This window comes from Odocoileus virginianus, chromosome 17, assembly GCF_023699985.2.
Source record: "Odocoileus virginianus isolate 20LAN1187 ecotype Illinois chromosome 17, Ovbor_1.2, whole genome shotgun sequence".
In the NCBI taxonomy this organism is placed as follows: Eukaryota; Metazoa; Chordata; class Mammalia; order Artiodactyla; family Cervidae; genus Odocoileus; species Odocoileus virginianus.
This window is the reverse complement of record NC_069690.1, coordinates 40,393,208-40,409,467: the sequence shown is the minus strand read 5'-3', so window position 1 is coordinate 40,409,467 and position 16,260 is coordinate 40,393,208. Positions and strand designations below refer to the sequence as shown.

The 16,260-nt window shown below is 45.8% G+C and overlaps 1 protein-coding gene across 4 annotated transcripts in view; it reads right to left on the bottom strand.

The window, feature by feature from the left end:
• Positions 1–16,260, bottom strand: part of STAT3 (signal transducer and activator of transcription 3) — a 70,013-nt gene that overhangs the window by 4,005 nt on the left and 49,748 nt on the right. For 2 of the 4 annotated variants that reach the window (XM_020888003.2, XM_020888001.2), the window contains exons 5-21: positions 15,036–15,131; positions 14,781–14,862; positions 14,490–14,584; positions 14,163–14,314; positions 11,975–12,133; positions 11,739–11,831; positions 10,804–10,863; positions 8,117–8,146; positions 7,923–8,016; positions 7,771–7,818; positions 5,350–5,433; positions 4,367–4,465; positions 4,123–4,258; positions 3,176–3,228; positions 2,839–2,933; positions 2,573–2,712; positions 1,819–2,031 (exon numbers count right to left, since the gene is read on the bottom strand). In XM_020888003.2, coding sequence (XP_020743662.1) covers positions 1,819–2,031; positions 2,573–2,712; positions 2,839–2,933; positions 3,176–3,228; positions 4,123–4,258; positions 4,367–4,465; positions 5,350–5,433; positions 7,771–7,818; positions 7,923–8,016; positions 8,117–8,146; positions 10,804–10,863; positions 11,739–11,831; positions 11,975–12,133; positions 14,163–14,314; positions 14,490–14,584; positions 14,781–14,862; positions 15,036–15,131 — 1,729 coding nt within the window. The remainder of the gene's footprint in view (positions 1–1,818; positions 2,032–2,572; positions 2,713–2,838; positions 2,934–3,175; positions 3,229–4,122; positions 4,259–4,366; positions 4,466–5,349; positions 5,434–7,770; positions 7,819–7,922; positions 8,017–8,116; positions 8,147–10,803; positions 10,864–11,738; positions 11,832–11,974; positions 12,134–14,162; positions 14,315–14,489; positions 14,585–14,780; positions 14,863–15,035; positions 15,132–16,260) is intronic. The other 2 variants (XM_020888004.2, XM_020888002.2) reach the window with 1 other exon arrangement.

Here is a 16,260-nt window from a genome sequence, read left to right as displayed (position 1 = left end):
GTCGCTCACCGGCCTCCCCCACACCCCCTGATGCCATCACCAGGCTCCTGCTGCCCCAGGAGACAGACAAAGCTCTTGAGTAATCAGTTCTACTTCATGACTGGCGTCTTGCCCCTGAGGAAACACTGAGTCCCCAGGCAGGAAAAGGCCTGGCCTCCTGCTCACACAGGAGCCGTGAGGGAGGGTGCAGCCTCAGACCAGGAACTTGGACCTTGAAGGCGAAATGAGTCGAGGGCCCAGCACTTGGACCTAATTGCCTTCCGCAGAAGGAACAGGGCAGTGTGACGGGGGCTGATAAACAGATCTCCCAACCGAAGCACAACGTGGAAAGAGAGATAAGTAGCAGACAGGAAATGAGAGTTATGCTCGCCTAGAGTGTGACCAAGACTCAACCCAGAACAAAGGAGAAAGGAAAGTCAGCTGCTAGTGAGCCCCAACTCCCTCTTCCAAGTCTCAATCTGCTCGCACCCAGAAATCCCTCACAGGGAACTACTGTAAAAGAGTATGAAGGCAGCTGGTGGGTTTGTTGGGGGGAGCTATTTGTTAAAAAAAAAAGATTTTTTTTCCCAAAGCAGTTAGGGTAGGGAGGCCAACTCAAAGGATCATTTTAAACCCTTGCTGATTCTATGATTAAGGAAAGTTCAATAAAAATAAAGGATGGCAAATTACAGTCTCCTCCTCAGGATCTGGCCAGAGAACCATGAGTCTGAGCCCCAAACGCCCATGGGAACAGGCTAGAGGGCTCCGGCCTCCATGCTGGTGATGGCACCGGAGAGTGAAGGTTTAGTATGAAAAAATGTATGTGTAACTTACATAAGCACATGGGCTGGAGTACACTAAAAAAAATCTGAGTTTCGGTAGCTGCACATTCAAAGCACCAAGCCCAGGCCCCTCCCACCAGTTACCGTCTTCTCCTTCAATCTCCACTCTCCTGAGACTCTCTCGTAAACCATGTTCCAGCGTGGCTAACACTCATTTCCTCCAGAAAGCCTTTCTTCATCCCACTTGAGCTGCTTACATTGTTCAGTGATGGGGAAAGGAAACGCTCTAGACTGAAGTCTGAGTCGCAAACCTTCCAGCATATGCTTTGCAAGAAGTGCTGTGCTGGCTGGGCATCCTGTTTCTAGAGAATTCCGCCCTCGCTTTCTCTTCATGGTGTCTTAGGTACGTCTGGGTGTGTGTGAGCTGTTTTCCCCTTTAGACTGGTGCCTCCAGTGGGTCGGAGCCTGGTGACTGATTCCTCTCCTCTCTCTAACCCCATCAGCTGCCCCTAAAGGCACTCACTATCAAGTTCTTTCCCAGAAAGAGGAATAAAGGTCACCAGACTGGGCTTTCCTGGTAGCTCAGTGGTAAAGAATCTGCCTGTCAACGCAGGAGACACAGGTTTGATCCCTGGTCCGGGAAGACTCCACATGCCTCAGACTAATGAAGCCCGTGTGCCACAACCATTGAGCCTGTGGCTCTCGAGCCTGGGAACTGCAGCTACCAAGCCCACCTGCCCCAACAACTGAAGCCTGTGTGCCTAGAGCCCGTGCTCTGTAACAAGAGAAGCCACTGCAATGAGAAGCCCACGCGTGCAAGTAGAGAGTAGCCCCCGCTTGCCCCAACTATAGAAAAGCCCATCCAGCAATGAAAACCCAGCACAGCCAAAAATAAAAATAAATAAATAAAAATTATAAAAAGAAAATTCCTTGAAAAGAAAGGAAAAAAAAAAAAGATCACCAGGTTCTTCAGGCATTTACCTTAACTGTCCCACAAGGATCCTACAATTTCCCACTTCTCCCCAGAACCAAGGGGCTGTTGTGGAAAATCAACAACTACCTGGGTCAGCTTCGGGATGCTCCTGGCTCTCCGGCCGACAGTACTTTCCGAACGCCTCCTCCTTTGGAATGTCAGGGTAGAGATAGACCAGCGGAGACACCAGGATATTGGTGGCATCCATGATCTTATAGCCCATGATGATTTCAGCAAATGACATGTTGTTCAGCTGCTGTTTGGTATAAGGTTCCACTGACTGGATCTGGGTCTTACCTGTCATGGGATATGGGAAGAGAAGACTCAGGTGATCTTAGAGAAGACTACCTTTTGATTTTCCCTTGAGGGGGAAAGGCTTATGCCAACCTAGTGTTCGAGACCCTGAATATTCTGCCCAATTGCCTGGCACTGTGAAAATGTTCAGCTGGCTTCGGGAGAAGCTATTCAGCTGGGCCACAAGTAACACACTTGAATAATTACTTTTATAAGATATATGAACAGAGTGGGTAAGAAAGGAGATGAAGAATACAATTTAAATTACAAATTTCAAAAAAAATTGCCAATTTCTAGGCAAATATTAGCCCCCTGTGGGGAGCAAAATAAAACTGGCAAACCAGTTCTCCAGCTGGAAGAACTTAGAGAAGCCAAGTCTTCCCATCTCATAAAAATGATCACCAAGTAACTTCCAAGTCTAAGGCAGGGGAACGCGAGGCCATCCCTGCCCACAAGGGGGCAGCAGGTGCCCAAAACTAGCAGCAGCCATGGCCAGCCACAGCAGTGTTGGCCACCAGTTGGGGTGGGGAATCGCCAAGCTTACCGCTGATGTCCTTCTCCACCCAGGTGAAGGTGACGCCTCCTTCTTTGCTGCTTTCACTGAATCTCAGCAGGAAGGTGCCTGGGGGCTTAGTGCTCAAGATGGCCCGTTCCCTCTCCTTGCTGATGAAGCCCATTATATACCTGGAGATAGAGAGGAGCAACAGCAAGGTTGGGGCTGAGGGACCCCTGTGTTGCAGCTGGCCTGCTGGGAGAGTGGGGGACTTGTCACCCCTGTGTGTTCCGTCAGACACAAGAGTTCCAACCTACCCTTCGTTCCAAAGGGCTAGGATGTACTTTTTCACCAGGTCAATGATGTTGTCCAGCCAGACCCAGAAGGAGAAGCCCTTGCCAGCCATGTTTTCCTGGAGAGAAGAGTAATGGGAAAGCTCGGTCCCCTACCTTCCTGCGCTCTTCCTTCAAGGGGGTGAGGTACCACCAAAATCCTCAAGCCCATCTACCCTCAGGCAGGTCCTCCTGGCCGCCAGACCGAGAGTCCGGGGCGTTCAGGCCCAGTGCACTCCACGACATCCCCACAGCTAAATGTCCCTGCCCCCTCCTCCTCCTATGAGGCAGCCTCATGGATGGAGTTCACACGGTGGCTTACTTTGCAAAATTTAGCCCATGTGATCTGACACCCTGAATAGTTCACACCAGGTCCTGAAAGAAAAAAAAAAAGTCATATAATTTGCAGTTTTAAATCCAGATCTTTCTTCAAACAGAACACACACACAATTGTCCCACAACATGCCCTGAAACTTGGTTTTCATGTATTTGAATGTTGCCACCATTGTGTGCATACATATGCACCCCTCCCCACACACCCAACCCCATCGTTTGATGCCCCCTAAGCTGTTGTTTAGCAGAGGTGGTGGGTGATGTATCGAGTCCCTGCTGCCCTTTCTAGCCTCGTGTGGCAGTTCGGGGATCAGCAGAACACACTAAGAAGCCGACAGCTTGAGTTACAGGGTCACATTGAGGCACACATGTTCAGTCCCTCAGTCACGTCTGACTGCAGCCCCGCCAGGCTCCTCTGTCCATGGGATTTCCCAGGCAAGAATACTGGACTGGGTTATCATTTCCTCCTCCAGGGGATCTTCCTGACCCAGGGGTCAAATCTGAGTCTCCTGCGCTGGCAGGTGGGTTGTTGGCCACTGAGGCATCTGGGGAGCCCACGTTTAGTGGGCAAAGCCTAGGTGGCATGTGAAACAGTCCAAGACTTTTCTCTTCCAGGAAAAAAGATTAAAAACAAGCTACATTTTCTTGAAGAAACGGACAGGGATGCCAAGCCTTTAGCTCTAACATACATTTAAAATACCCTCCTAAGGTTGGACAAAGTACCCAGGGAGACAGCCACCAACAGAAAGGAAACTGCCTCCCGTCTTGTAAAAGTGATCACCAGGCGCAAACCTCCTCTGCGTCCTGACTCCAGGGCCTGCTGGAGCACGTGTACTCTGCCCAGCGCCTCGCTCAGTCAACTCTCCTGAATGAACAGCCCCACGGGCCAGAGTCCTTTTGCAAGGAGAGCAAAGGGAGAAGGGGTCAAGGGCTGACCTAAGAGTTTCTCCGCCAGCGTTGTCAACTGCTCGATGCTCAGCCCGCGCTTGGTGGTCGAAGAGAACTGCCAGCTCAGCACCTCGGCCACTTGATCCCACGTTCCGATCGGGGGTTTGGTGAAAAAGTTCACGTTCTATTGGAAATAACACATTCGCTCCTTTAGACGAGAGGGTGGCGCCTGCTGAGCGGCAGCCCCCCGAGGCACCAAGGAGCCTCCGGAGAACACGGGCCCCCGACTCACCTTGGGGTTGTTGGTCAGCATGTTGTACCATAGGATGGACGCCCAGGCATTGGGCATCTGACAGATGTTGGAGATCACCACCACTGGCAAGGAGTGCGTCTATGGAGGGAGCGGGGAATGAGCTGAGGAGGCAGAGGGCCCTTGAGGCTCCAGAAACCTCCTCACCCGCATCTCACAGGTTAGGAATAAAAGGAGAGGTCGTGGGGTACACTTGCTGCCAGCCCGCAGGGAGCTGTAGGGCCCGGTCAGCTTGATACCCAGCGTGGAGAGTAGGCCGAACTCAGGGGCTGTCTCAGTATCACCAGGAATTCACAAAGCTGACTCGCTCACAGTGGACTCACAGTCCACGGGCTCCCCATTTATAAAATTTGGAAGACATTCACGAATTGAAGCTGTGAAGAGTGCAAGTCACTCAGTTGTGTCTGACTCTTTGCGACCCCATTGACTATACAGTCCGTGGAATTCTCCAGGCCAGGATACTGGGATAGGTAGCCTTTCCCTTCTCCAGGGGATCTTCCCAACCCAGGGAAGTCGAACCCAAGTCTCCCGCATTGCTGTATTGAAGCTGTATCTGCCCATTTGATAGAGAGGTCCCAGGAATCAAAGACTAGGGTTCTTGCTTTTTCAAGTGTATCTTTAAAGATCAAGAAAGTTGGGGAAACAGCAGGTAAATGCCATGAATGTTTGGATACTAAAAACACTGGTGGTTGAAACACTGTTTTGCCCAAACTGTATAAAGTTGGCTATAATCAATTCCTAAATACGAGTTTTTACATCGAGTTTGCTGGAACCTGAGTAGACATGTATCTTCTAAGCACTCAGGCAAGATACGAACAAATTTTTAGAGAAAAAGAAGCAAATGTAAACACAGTGCTGAGCAAAGAGTCATCATTCTACCTTCTGGAGTGAAAACCCCAACTAGAAGAAGCCTCATCCTGAATCACCCTGCAGGCAGTTCTACCCAGGTTCTGCACAGAACTCACCTCTAGGTCGATCTTGAGGCCTTGGTGATACACCTCAGTCTCAAAGGTGATCAGGTGCAGCTCCTCGGTCACAATCAGGGAGGCCTACAAGAATGAGGAGGATGTCCTTCCTCAGGGAGGATGGCATTGAGTCCTGACAGCCATCACTACACCATCCTGAAGCGCAAGCCTCCAGGTGGCCATGGATACAATTGAAGCACAACTCTACGACTGTCCAGTGCTCTGATCCACAACCTGATCTCTTATCAGCTTTATGATGATACTATGGAGATCCAATCGGTCATGGATAAAATGGGAACAGCATAATGACCAAAGAGTGAACACCTGTGTACCCAGCCCCAGTTTAAGGCAGAGACCATCACCACAGAGGTTCTCTGGGTGCCCTTCCCAACTGCATCCGTCCCTGAGCCTCCTACCTCAGAAGTGACTGCTATTTCATCTTTTGAGTTTGTCATTTCCTAGCTCTTCTTTATGGTTTTACTGCATTTATATCTCTAAACAATGTATGTGTTGTTTAATTTGGGGGGGGATTGTGAATCTCATACATAAGGAATTATACCCTGTGTATTCTTTTGTGACTCGCTTTTCACATCTGTGTAATCGTGTACACCTGCAATTTATCCATTTTCATAGCTGCATAGTATTCCACCACCTGACTATACCACAGATCATTTATCTACTCTAGTGCTGTTAACATATGGGTTGTATTTAGGGCTTACAAATAGGCTGCTGTGACATGTAATGCATGTCTCCTGGCGCCACTCTCCTGGCACCTATGAGCAAAGATTTCTCTATTGTTAAATCCTGGGAGTGGCACTGCTGGTATATAGGGTATGCTTATTTTCATAATGCCCAACTGTTTTCCAAAGTGACTGTAACAATTGATACACCAGCAACAAAGCGACTATTTTGAAAGAGAATTGTCAATGAATTATTAGAAGTTCCAATTCATATTTTAAAATGTTCTTTTTCTCATTACAAAGTAATACACATTCAATTTTACATGCAAATATTACAGAGATAGTATAGAGTAGCTTTGGGTGAGAACAGCAGCACAAATATATAAGCACTGTTTGGTAGACAGTCGTCTAGAATTTTGTAATGCAGACATGAATGGACAAGAAACAGTGATTTTTAACCAATTATACCAGTATACTACTCAAATTACTTTGCTTTTTTTTCTAAATAAATATGCCACATACATTTTCCCATATCACTGCATAGAAACAACCTCACTCTTCAACTGTACTGTCAAGTCTTATAGATTCAGTTTGTTTTTTTAAAAGGCCTGCTACATTCTAGAGAAGAGGGTAAGAATGGCTCAGGAGACAAACAGAAAAAGAATAGGGTGTCACAATTTTATAAAAAAGATTTAAAACCAGAGCTTGGTCACATTTACTTTCTTTTTTAAAGTTTATTCTTTTTGGGGGGGCCATATAGTTTGTGGAATCTTAAGTTTCCCAACCAGGAATTGAACCCAGGCCAATGGCAGTGAAGGCCCCGAGTCATAACCACTGAATCACCAAGGAATTCCCTTAAGTTTATTCTTAACACTAACAAGCCAAGAATCTGAGTCAATGGGAGGCAGAGAAGAAACAAGGTGGGTAAAAACAAGAGAGTTTGCTGTTTCCCTTTTGGTAAAATGTTTAATTTGGATGTGTTGAAACCAATCCCATCTCAGTGACCAAAACAGATCACCAAAAGCTGAAACAAGCCGTGTCAGTGCACTCAAGTTCGAAGGGGAATTTGGAAAGCCCCAGGCAAGGCGGAAGGCTCCTTTTCTACCAAGAGGGTGTGGGCAAGGGACTTTACACTCCTTAAAGATGAGCTAACTCTCCAGACAATCAAGGAAATGCGCTGGGCCAGAGAACTCCTCTTAAGAGTTGGGTGGCGGTGACTGCAGCTGAAACAGCAGGTAGGTGTCTCTACTTCTGGGCAGTAAGGAGGCTCTTTTTCTTTTCTTTTTATAAAAAGTTTCAGTGTTCTGGCTGCAAGGCATGTGAGATCTTAGTTCCCTGCTGCTGCTGCTGCTAAGTCACTTCAGTCGTGTCCGACTCTGTGCAACCCCATAGACGGCAGCCCACCAGGCTCTGCCGTCCCTGGGATTCTCCAGGTAAGAACACTGGAGTGGGCTGCCATTTCCTTCTCCAATGTATGAAAGTGAAAAGTGAAAGTGAAGTCACTCAGTCGTGTCCGACTCTTCGTGACCCCATGGACCGCAGCCTACCAGGCTCCTCCGTCCATGGGATTTTCCAGGCAAGAGTACTGGAGTGGGGTGTCACTGCCTTCTCCGCTTAGTTCCCTGACCAGGGATCAAACCCACACCCCCTGCATTGGAAGCATGGAGTCTTAACCACTAGGGAAGTTCCCATGGAGGCTCTTTTTCTCTCCCGCTCAGCTATCATCTCCGACAAAACTTACATCGCAGTTGGCTCGGCCCCCATTACCGCACCTCTGCTCTCTCAGGGTCTGTAAGAAAAGCAAAGAGCATCCTCCGTCAGGTGAGCCTCTCCCCAAGCCCCTCTCCCGGCCAGAGGCCCTGACGAAAGGGAGCCCAGGCTTCTCCCATGTACCAAGTGTTTGAACTCCGCTGAGAGGCTGCCATTGTTAGACTCTTCCATGTTCATCACTTTCGTGTTTGTGCCCAGAATGTTAAATTTACGGGACCTGAATCACAAGAGGAAAAGACCAACCACATATGTGACCAAATGGCCAGGGACAAAGTTAGATTATACAGAACAGAAGGAAGCCTGTATGCTGAACTTACCCTCTGAGAGCTGCAACGTCCCCGGAGTCTCTGTTAAGAACATAAACCAGCGTTAATAAACAGGCCCCGAGTCTCTTCGAAAGTCCACTTTGAACACCTATCATTTACTCGGATGGAAAAACTGCTGTTCTCCTGGGGATTTCTGTCAAGGACTGAATTACACGGTGTATGTGAAATCTAACATCCCTGTACAGGCTCAAGTAGAAGACACAGCTGGTTGCCTACCCAACCTCTACTCCCCTCTTCCTAACAGAACCTTGACTCCATCAAGTATCCTTTCCCATTCCCACTTCCAGGGGATCCTGCTCACTAAGCCCACAGAATCGAGCATATGCACAGTGCAGTGGTCCAGGAGTGAGGACAGGACCTACACTGTCTCAATCAGACCGGGAAGGAATTCTCCCTCAGGCTGGATTTATGTTCTGTAGCTTCAGCTGCACATCAGCAAGGAGACAGGTGGCCTTTACTACAAGCAACCATGCTGCAACCCAGAGGGCACTCTAGAATGCCCGTGCTACTTATGGTGGCAGAGAAGAGAAATGGAAGGTTCTGGATCCTTGGTGACAGGAACTGAGTCACTGATCTCACAACCCGGAACTTGCTCTAACTTTGCATTTCCAGTTATACTGGGTTGCAAATTTCCTTATTACTGAAGCCACACTGGGCTTTCTATAAAGGTCTACTGTTACCTGCAACTCACAGTATCCCATTGATATAGCCGGAAATATTCTTCCCAACGTGTTCCTTGTCTTTTAACTATGTTTTTGAGTATTTCATTTTTTACATAGTCACCATTTCTCAGTGTTTTCTTTTAAAAATTATTTTAGTACTGTTTTTAAAGTCCTTCTCCATTGCTATATACCCACTTATGCTTTTAGAATTAATAATATCTACTACTTAATAAATAGTGCATTCCATGGGAGTTTATAGATTAAATTGGATCAACTTTTAAACCATTTAGAAGATATCTTTTCATATATCACATTTTATGTGTTTTGCAGGCCACTTGGCTTGTGGGACTTTAGTTCCCCAACCAGGGATTGAACCTGGCCCTCAGCAGTGAAACCTTGGAGACTTAACCACTAGACCATGTGGGAACCTCCCATATATCACATTTTAGAACTTAAATCAAGTCCCCGTTATCAGGAAGTTTTCCCTCATGTCTAGCCTATATTTATTTATTTTATATTATTTATTTGTATTACAGCTTTGATGTATAATTGATGAATAATAAACTGCATATGTAAAATGCACAAGCTGATGAGGTCTGATAGATGTATACCACACACACCTGTGACACCAGCCCAATCAAGAGGCTGAATGTATTCATCAATCCCTCATCCCCAAGGTTCCCACCTCCCTTATGCAACCCATTCCCCAGTCCCACACTCCACCCATACCTGTCTCCAGACAACCAATGATCTGCTTTTGGTCATGATAGATTTATTTGCACTTCTAGAATTTTATATAAATGGAAACATAAAGTATGTACTCTCTTTTCTCGGTCTGGCTTCTCCCTCTTGGTGTATTTGTTTTGAGATTTATCCGTGTATTATATATATCAATAGTCTATTCCTTTTTGTTGGTGAGTAGTATTTCCCTTGCGTGGATATACCACAAACTCATGGACACTCATCTGTCAGTGAAGATTCCTGTTCAACCCTCTGTGTGGACATACACTTTCAATTCTCTTGGATGAACACCTAGGAGTGGAGTGGTTGGGTTGTAGGATAGGTGCATGTTTAACTAACTTTTCAGGAAACTGCCAAATTGTTCTCCAAAAGTGGTTGCCATTCTACCACAATTACATTACACATTTGCTTATTCATTTAAAAAATCTTAATTAACTTATTTATTTTTTGGCTGTGCTGGGTCTTTGTTGCTGTGCTCAGGCTTTCTCTAGTTGTGGTGAGCAGGGGCTACTCTTGAGTTGCAGCTCACAGGCTTAGTTGCCCCTCAGCATGTGGAATCTTCCCAGACCAGGGCTCAAACCTGTGTCCCCTGCACTGGCAGGCAGATTCTTAATCCCGGACCACCAGAGAAGTCCTTGCCTATGCTTTTAAGATACATCTAGAATTTATTCTGATGGACAGCTTTTTTTTTAGTGAGAAGGTGATTTTTTAATGCTAATTTATGGTTAAAGTCATTAATTTTTGCTTACTCGTTTATGAAACCTACCACCTTCCTCGATTCCCTGGCTTCATAACTATTTTCTAGTTCATTCTCATGGAATTTCCAGATGAATAATTATATCACCTACATTTTCTCTTTTCTAATGTCTTCAGAGGGTAAGTGCATTTTAATTTTTTTTAAAGGTGCTGTCAAATTTGGAAGAGGATTCCATTATGTGGTAAACTGTGGAACAACAACTGAAATCAATTTTCCCATATATTCTCAATTTTACATAATATGCACAAGTTACATTTATAAGTAAAAAAACAAAGAAAGAGGGACTTGAGGTCACAATGGCAATCACAATTCAAATCGCTACCGCCAGCTTCGTGGTTTTGTTCAGGCACGTAAATGATAATGCACAGCAAGGCTTTTGAAAACTTAAAAAAAAAATTAAGATCTCTGAATATAGATAAAGCCTCTAAGTTCACATGATGTCTATCAAAGTTCTCATTTCTCTGTCCCTCATTTGAAGAAAAGAGAAAAAAAAAGGAGCTAAGATAAAGAGTACTTACTTGTCAATGCACACTTTAATTTTAAGTTGATAATTTAGCTCAGGGAATTTAACCAGCAATCTATGTCAAAAAAAAAAGGGGGGGGAAAGTTTCAGAGCAAAGGAAAAAAAATCCAGTTTCAAAAAACAGCCACTAGGCTCCCCCAGCAACTTCTAGTTGAATCTAAAATTCATAACTCTTCAATTCTAAAGAGATGAGTCATAATCCCAAATTTTTCTTCCTGCCAGTGCTTCCTTTCATTTTAAGTCAAGCATCACCCCCTTCAGGCCAAAAGAGACTGAAAAAAAAAAGCCTAAGAACTAAGAACTTGGACGAAGTTGTGAGAGACACACAAAAGCATAATGAAAGCCATTTCATGAAAAACATTACAGGAATACACGCTCTGAAGTTGGTATTCTTTCTATTAGACCGGAAACCCAACAGCGTACTACCAACCTTTCTGAGGAGGGAAATTTCACTGCAGAAGGGCAAACCCCAGCTTACCTGTTCTGACTTGAATGTGAAAGTAATGCTCTACCTGCAGGTCCCCCACCCACCTGCCCTGTGACCTCTTAGCGTCTATTATCACTAAGCTTTACTCTTCCCTTCAAATGCTCAGGAAAAAGCAGGCTCAAAGAACAGAAGATAACTGGCATTATTCTGCCCCTTTTGCATGGTAGATGGAGATGCTATGACCTGAGACATCAGGCCTGGAATCAGGAATACAGTGGGACCGAATCATAGGAATATATCCAAGTAACCTCAGAAAGATTCCTGTTCTTTAGCGTTTGACAGGACGATCAAAGAGCAAGTTGATATTTCGCCAAAAAACTCCCTATCCATCACAGCACTGCCTGCGATGGCTGTAAAGAACAACCATGCCCACCAACTCTGTTCTGGCCCTGAGGGTGTCCCTTGATACAACATCCATCAGAAGAGGAGGTGCCGCAGCCCACCTGACTTTAGTTGTGAACTGGACACCGGTCTTGATGACTAATGGCCGGTCAGGATGCATAGGCATGCAAGGCTGCCGCTCCACCACGAAGGCACTGGAGGGGACAGAGAAAGTCAGTGGGTCACACATGATGCAGTGGGCTGGTTCCCGTCCTGTTCCTCGGAAGTCGACCAACCTCTCGTTCAAGAACATTGGTGGGGGAGGTGATGGGGGAAACGGGCAAGGGCTCTATGTTACCTTTTCATTAAGTTTCTAAACAGCTCCACGATTCTCTCCTCCAGCATTGGCCGGTGCTGTACAATGGGGTCCCCTTTGTAGCTAACCTTCTGCTGCAGCTCCTCCAGTTTCTTAATTTGTTGGCGGGTCTGAAGCTGAGATTCTGCTAACGAGGTTATCCTGCCAATAAAATAAGGATGTTCCCGGTTATATGTTCTGGGTGTATATAAATGAGCTGGAAAAGGGGAAGGGAATAATACCACAGGTATTCTCATGCAGTCATCCGACATAAGAAAGGGGCATTTTTTTCATTATGGGAAAATGTGAGTAGCATAAAATTGACCATTTCTAAATACATTGTGTAGTGGCACTAGATTAGAAAAGGGAAAATTATTTTGCCCTTTTTTCTGGTGGGGGGGGTCCATGTAGCATAGTTTGCAGGATCCCCACCAGGGAAGTGCCAAGTCCTAACCTTTGGCCTGCCAGAAGGGAACGGCTACCCACTCCAGTATTATTGCCTAGAGAATTCCATGGACAAGGAGCCTGGCAGGCCACAGTCCATGTGGTCACAAAGAGTCGGACACAACTGAGCAACCTTCATTTCACTTCCTAAAAGTTTACTTTTCAAAGGAGGAAGCAGACACAGAGGAAGACATGCCAAAACTTACACCACTAGGAGGCATTAATGAGGTAACCAATGGAAAATTAACACATTAGAACCCAGAATCTACAGAGAATACAAAATATAGAATTTGGTGCTCACTTTCCTCAGCCTAACTTGTTTTTGTACCAAATGTGTGGACTAGGGAAACAGGATATCTGACAGCCCAAAATGGTAGGTTTGAACAGCTCTCTTCCTCACTGTCTTTGCAAGCTTGGCCAGGTTCTTTCACCCTCGTGGGCCTTGATGTCCCCTTGCCTGAGAGACAGGGTTGAACTGCACGATCCCCAGGAGCCCTTTAAATCTCACCTTCCACGGATGACCAGATGCGACATTATGTTTCCAAATATTGGTAACATCATATAGAAAAAGTAGACAGGGAGACAAAGGCTGATTAAGTCTGCGCCCAAGGAGGGAGACTATCAGTGGCTCTCTTTGATGGTCCCCCGCTAGTTTAGTAAAGACCCCAAAGAGAGAGAGTGGAAGGCAAGGGGTGGAGAAGGACAGCACCTGGACTCCTGAGGTCACAGACTCCCTTCTGGCACCTATGGGGTTGGCCAAAATGTTTGCTTGGTTTTCCTATAAGATGTTATAGAAACATCTCAATACATTCCTAGAACTTAAAAGCTATTTGGTTCCCTGATCAGAAAACATTTAAAACTGCTTTCAATCAATGAGCAAAGCTCAGGGTTAGTTAGATGAACAAAACAGGCCTCTCCTGTAGAGCTATCCTAAATTTCCAATTTCATGCTCTGTGTATCTAGGGTCCCTGTCAGGTCAAGTTTCTCCCAGTTTAAGCTGGTGCAACATACTGAGTATCGGGCCTTGGACATCAAGGGTGCTCAATCATGATTTTCTGAGTGAATCAAAGTAAAAGAGCAGATTATAGACAAGCATATAAAGAATGATCCTACAAATGTGAAATGTAAGGATTTCTATCTTTGTATATGTATATATAATAACATGTCTGGAGTGACTGTCACCAAATGTTTAACTCTAAGTACCTCTACATGATTTGATTTTTTTTTTTATGATTTGATTTTTAAAGTCTTTTCTGCTCATTATCAACTTTCTGTATTTAAACTTTTTTCTCTTATAAAGAGGACATGTCATTTGGGAGTCTTAGAATAACTAAAATTTAAAACAATTAAACCAAAAACTTTAAATTAGCAAAATATATTTAAAATATAGCAAACACGAATACATTATCATTTTAAAAATTGTCCAAATAAAGTAAGAAGCTTTAACCCTTAGACTAAATTTGAGTATGTTGAAATCCCCACCTCTGAAATACAGTATGTGCATGCTAAGTCACTTCAGTTCTTTTTTTTTTTTTTTAAGTCACTTCAGTTCTATCTGACTCTGTACGATCCTATGGACTGTAGCCTGCCAGACTGCTCTGTCTATGGGATTCTCCAGGCAACAATACTGGAGTGGGTTGCCATGCCCTTCTCTACTGAAATACAGTAGCAACTCTTTATGCAGCTCTGACCATGATTTAGCACAGCTCTCTGAAAAGAAAGGGGGAACTTCTCTTCTCTATCATACCAGTTTTCTAGCCGATCTAAGCAGATGTTAGGAGGGCCTCCAATGCAAGCAATCTGTTGTCGCCTCTTCCAGTCAGCCAATTCTTCATCTGTGAGAGTTTTCTGCACATACTCCATTGCTGACAAAAGCCCCGCCAGCTCACTCACGATGCTCTGGTTGGAAACCAAAAAACAAAGTCAGAAAACATTCCCCCAGACTGTCTCTAACCACAGTTTTTGGTCAATTCCAGAGAAGGAACTGATTAGGAAACAGGCAAGTTCTTCCCAGAGATGCCCAATTCCTGAAGGCAAGTGAGCGAGGCAGGGGGAGGGGGTCCACTGCTCTTACGCGCCGCATCTGGTCCAGGGCAGTAAGCATCTGTTCGAGCTGCTGCATCTTCTGCCTGGTCACCGACTGGTTGTTTCCATTCAGATCTTGCATGTCTGAGAAGGAAGGTGAACCTCCGTGAACTGAGTGAATACGCCTAGCCTCAGTAACTGGGCTCCCTCACCCGCCAGCAGCCCCTGAGCGCCCCTTCCCCTGAGTCTGAACACAGAGTCAAGATGAGCCAGCTCTGAGACTCCAGTAACACAAACTCACTTTACATGGGGGATTTTAATGTCTCTAATATGCACTTGCCTCCTTGACTCTTGAGGGTTTTATAGTTGAAATCGAAATCATCCTGGAGATTCTCTACCACTTTCATCTTCTGTTCTAGATCCTGTTTCAAACAAACCAACCAAAAGAGAAGTAAAAAAAAAGGACTGCCCTCGGGAGAGAGAAAAGAAAGTTTCTGAGTAGGATTCAAATAAAGCCACAACCTCACAAAAGCTACACAAGGGACCCACAGGACGCTTCCCCAAGAAAAGGCTTCCCGCCCAAGACTTGCTTCACCTGGACACGCTTGCGGACGTCCTGCAGGTGCTGCTCCAGCATCTGCTGCTTTTCTGTCACCACGGCGGCTGTGGGGTGGTTGGCCTGGCCCCCTTGCTGCCAAAACAGGGAGCACGTGCACATGAAAGCCAGAAATAGCGGGAGAAGAACATCCCTGTCTGGTCTCCATCTCCTCCGTGACCCTTCCGGCGTGGCCTGAGCTGCTGCTGCTGCCGCTGTGAGGAGAGGGGCGGTCCCCCGGCACCCACTGCTCTGCAGGGGCTGTCGGTGCAGGCCAGGAAAGCTCTCACACTTTTCCTCGTATCCTTAGCTTTTTAATCTCGTGGTGGTTTAGTAGCTAAGTTGTGTCTGACTCTTTAGTGACTTCATGGACTGTAGCCTGCCAGGCTCCTCTGTCCATGGGATTTTCCAAGCAAGAAGACTGGAATGGGTTGCCATTTCCTTCTCCAGGGGATCTTCCTGACCCAGGGATCGAACCCACATCTCCTGCACTGGCAGGCAGATTCTTTACTGACTGAGCCAGCAGGGATGCCATACTATAAACTCGTTCTATGTTCTGCACTCAGAGACACATGTTGAGCTAAGACACAGTCCCCACCTTCAAAAAACTCATTCCAGGTAAGGATGTATACATTTTTTTGTTTTAAATCAGGACAAACTCTGAAATCAGATGCTAGATGCCTGTTTAAATGCACAGGGGGAGGGGGACCCCTGGCAGTCCAGTGGTTAAGTATACACACTTTCACTGCACGTGTGAAGGTTTGATGCCTGGTTGGGGAACTAAGATCTCACCTGATTGGGGAACTAAGATCTCAAATGTCATGCGGTACAGCCGAAAAAAAAAAGCATGAAGGTTTTTAACACATTTCCGTAGAATAATAAAATTCCCAATCAAGAGATATCATCTCGGGGGAAAAGGGAAGGTGATGGCTGGTGCCTCGAAAAGGTTGAATAGCACATGCAACTTACAAATAAGTTCTGTCAAAGTAAGAGGACATTAAAGACCATGTAAAAGCTGCAGTGACTAAGACAGTGTGGTGGAAAAGAATTGAGAGTCCAGTTTTCCAAACTAGAAATTTTCAGTAGTCTTTGACTTCACACTGAGCTGCCAGAGCTTCCTGGCTCTGTATTCCGTAATCTCTCCAATCCATCTCCAGTGCCACTGGCTCCATTCAAGCCCCAGCAGTGGATCCCTTTGCCTCTAGTCTCTCTCACTTCCAATCTG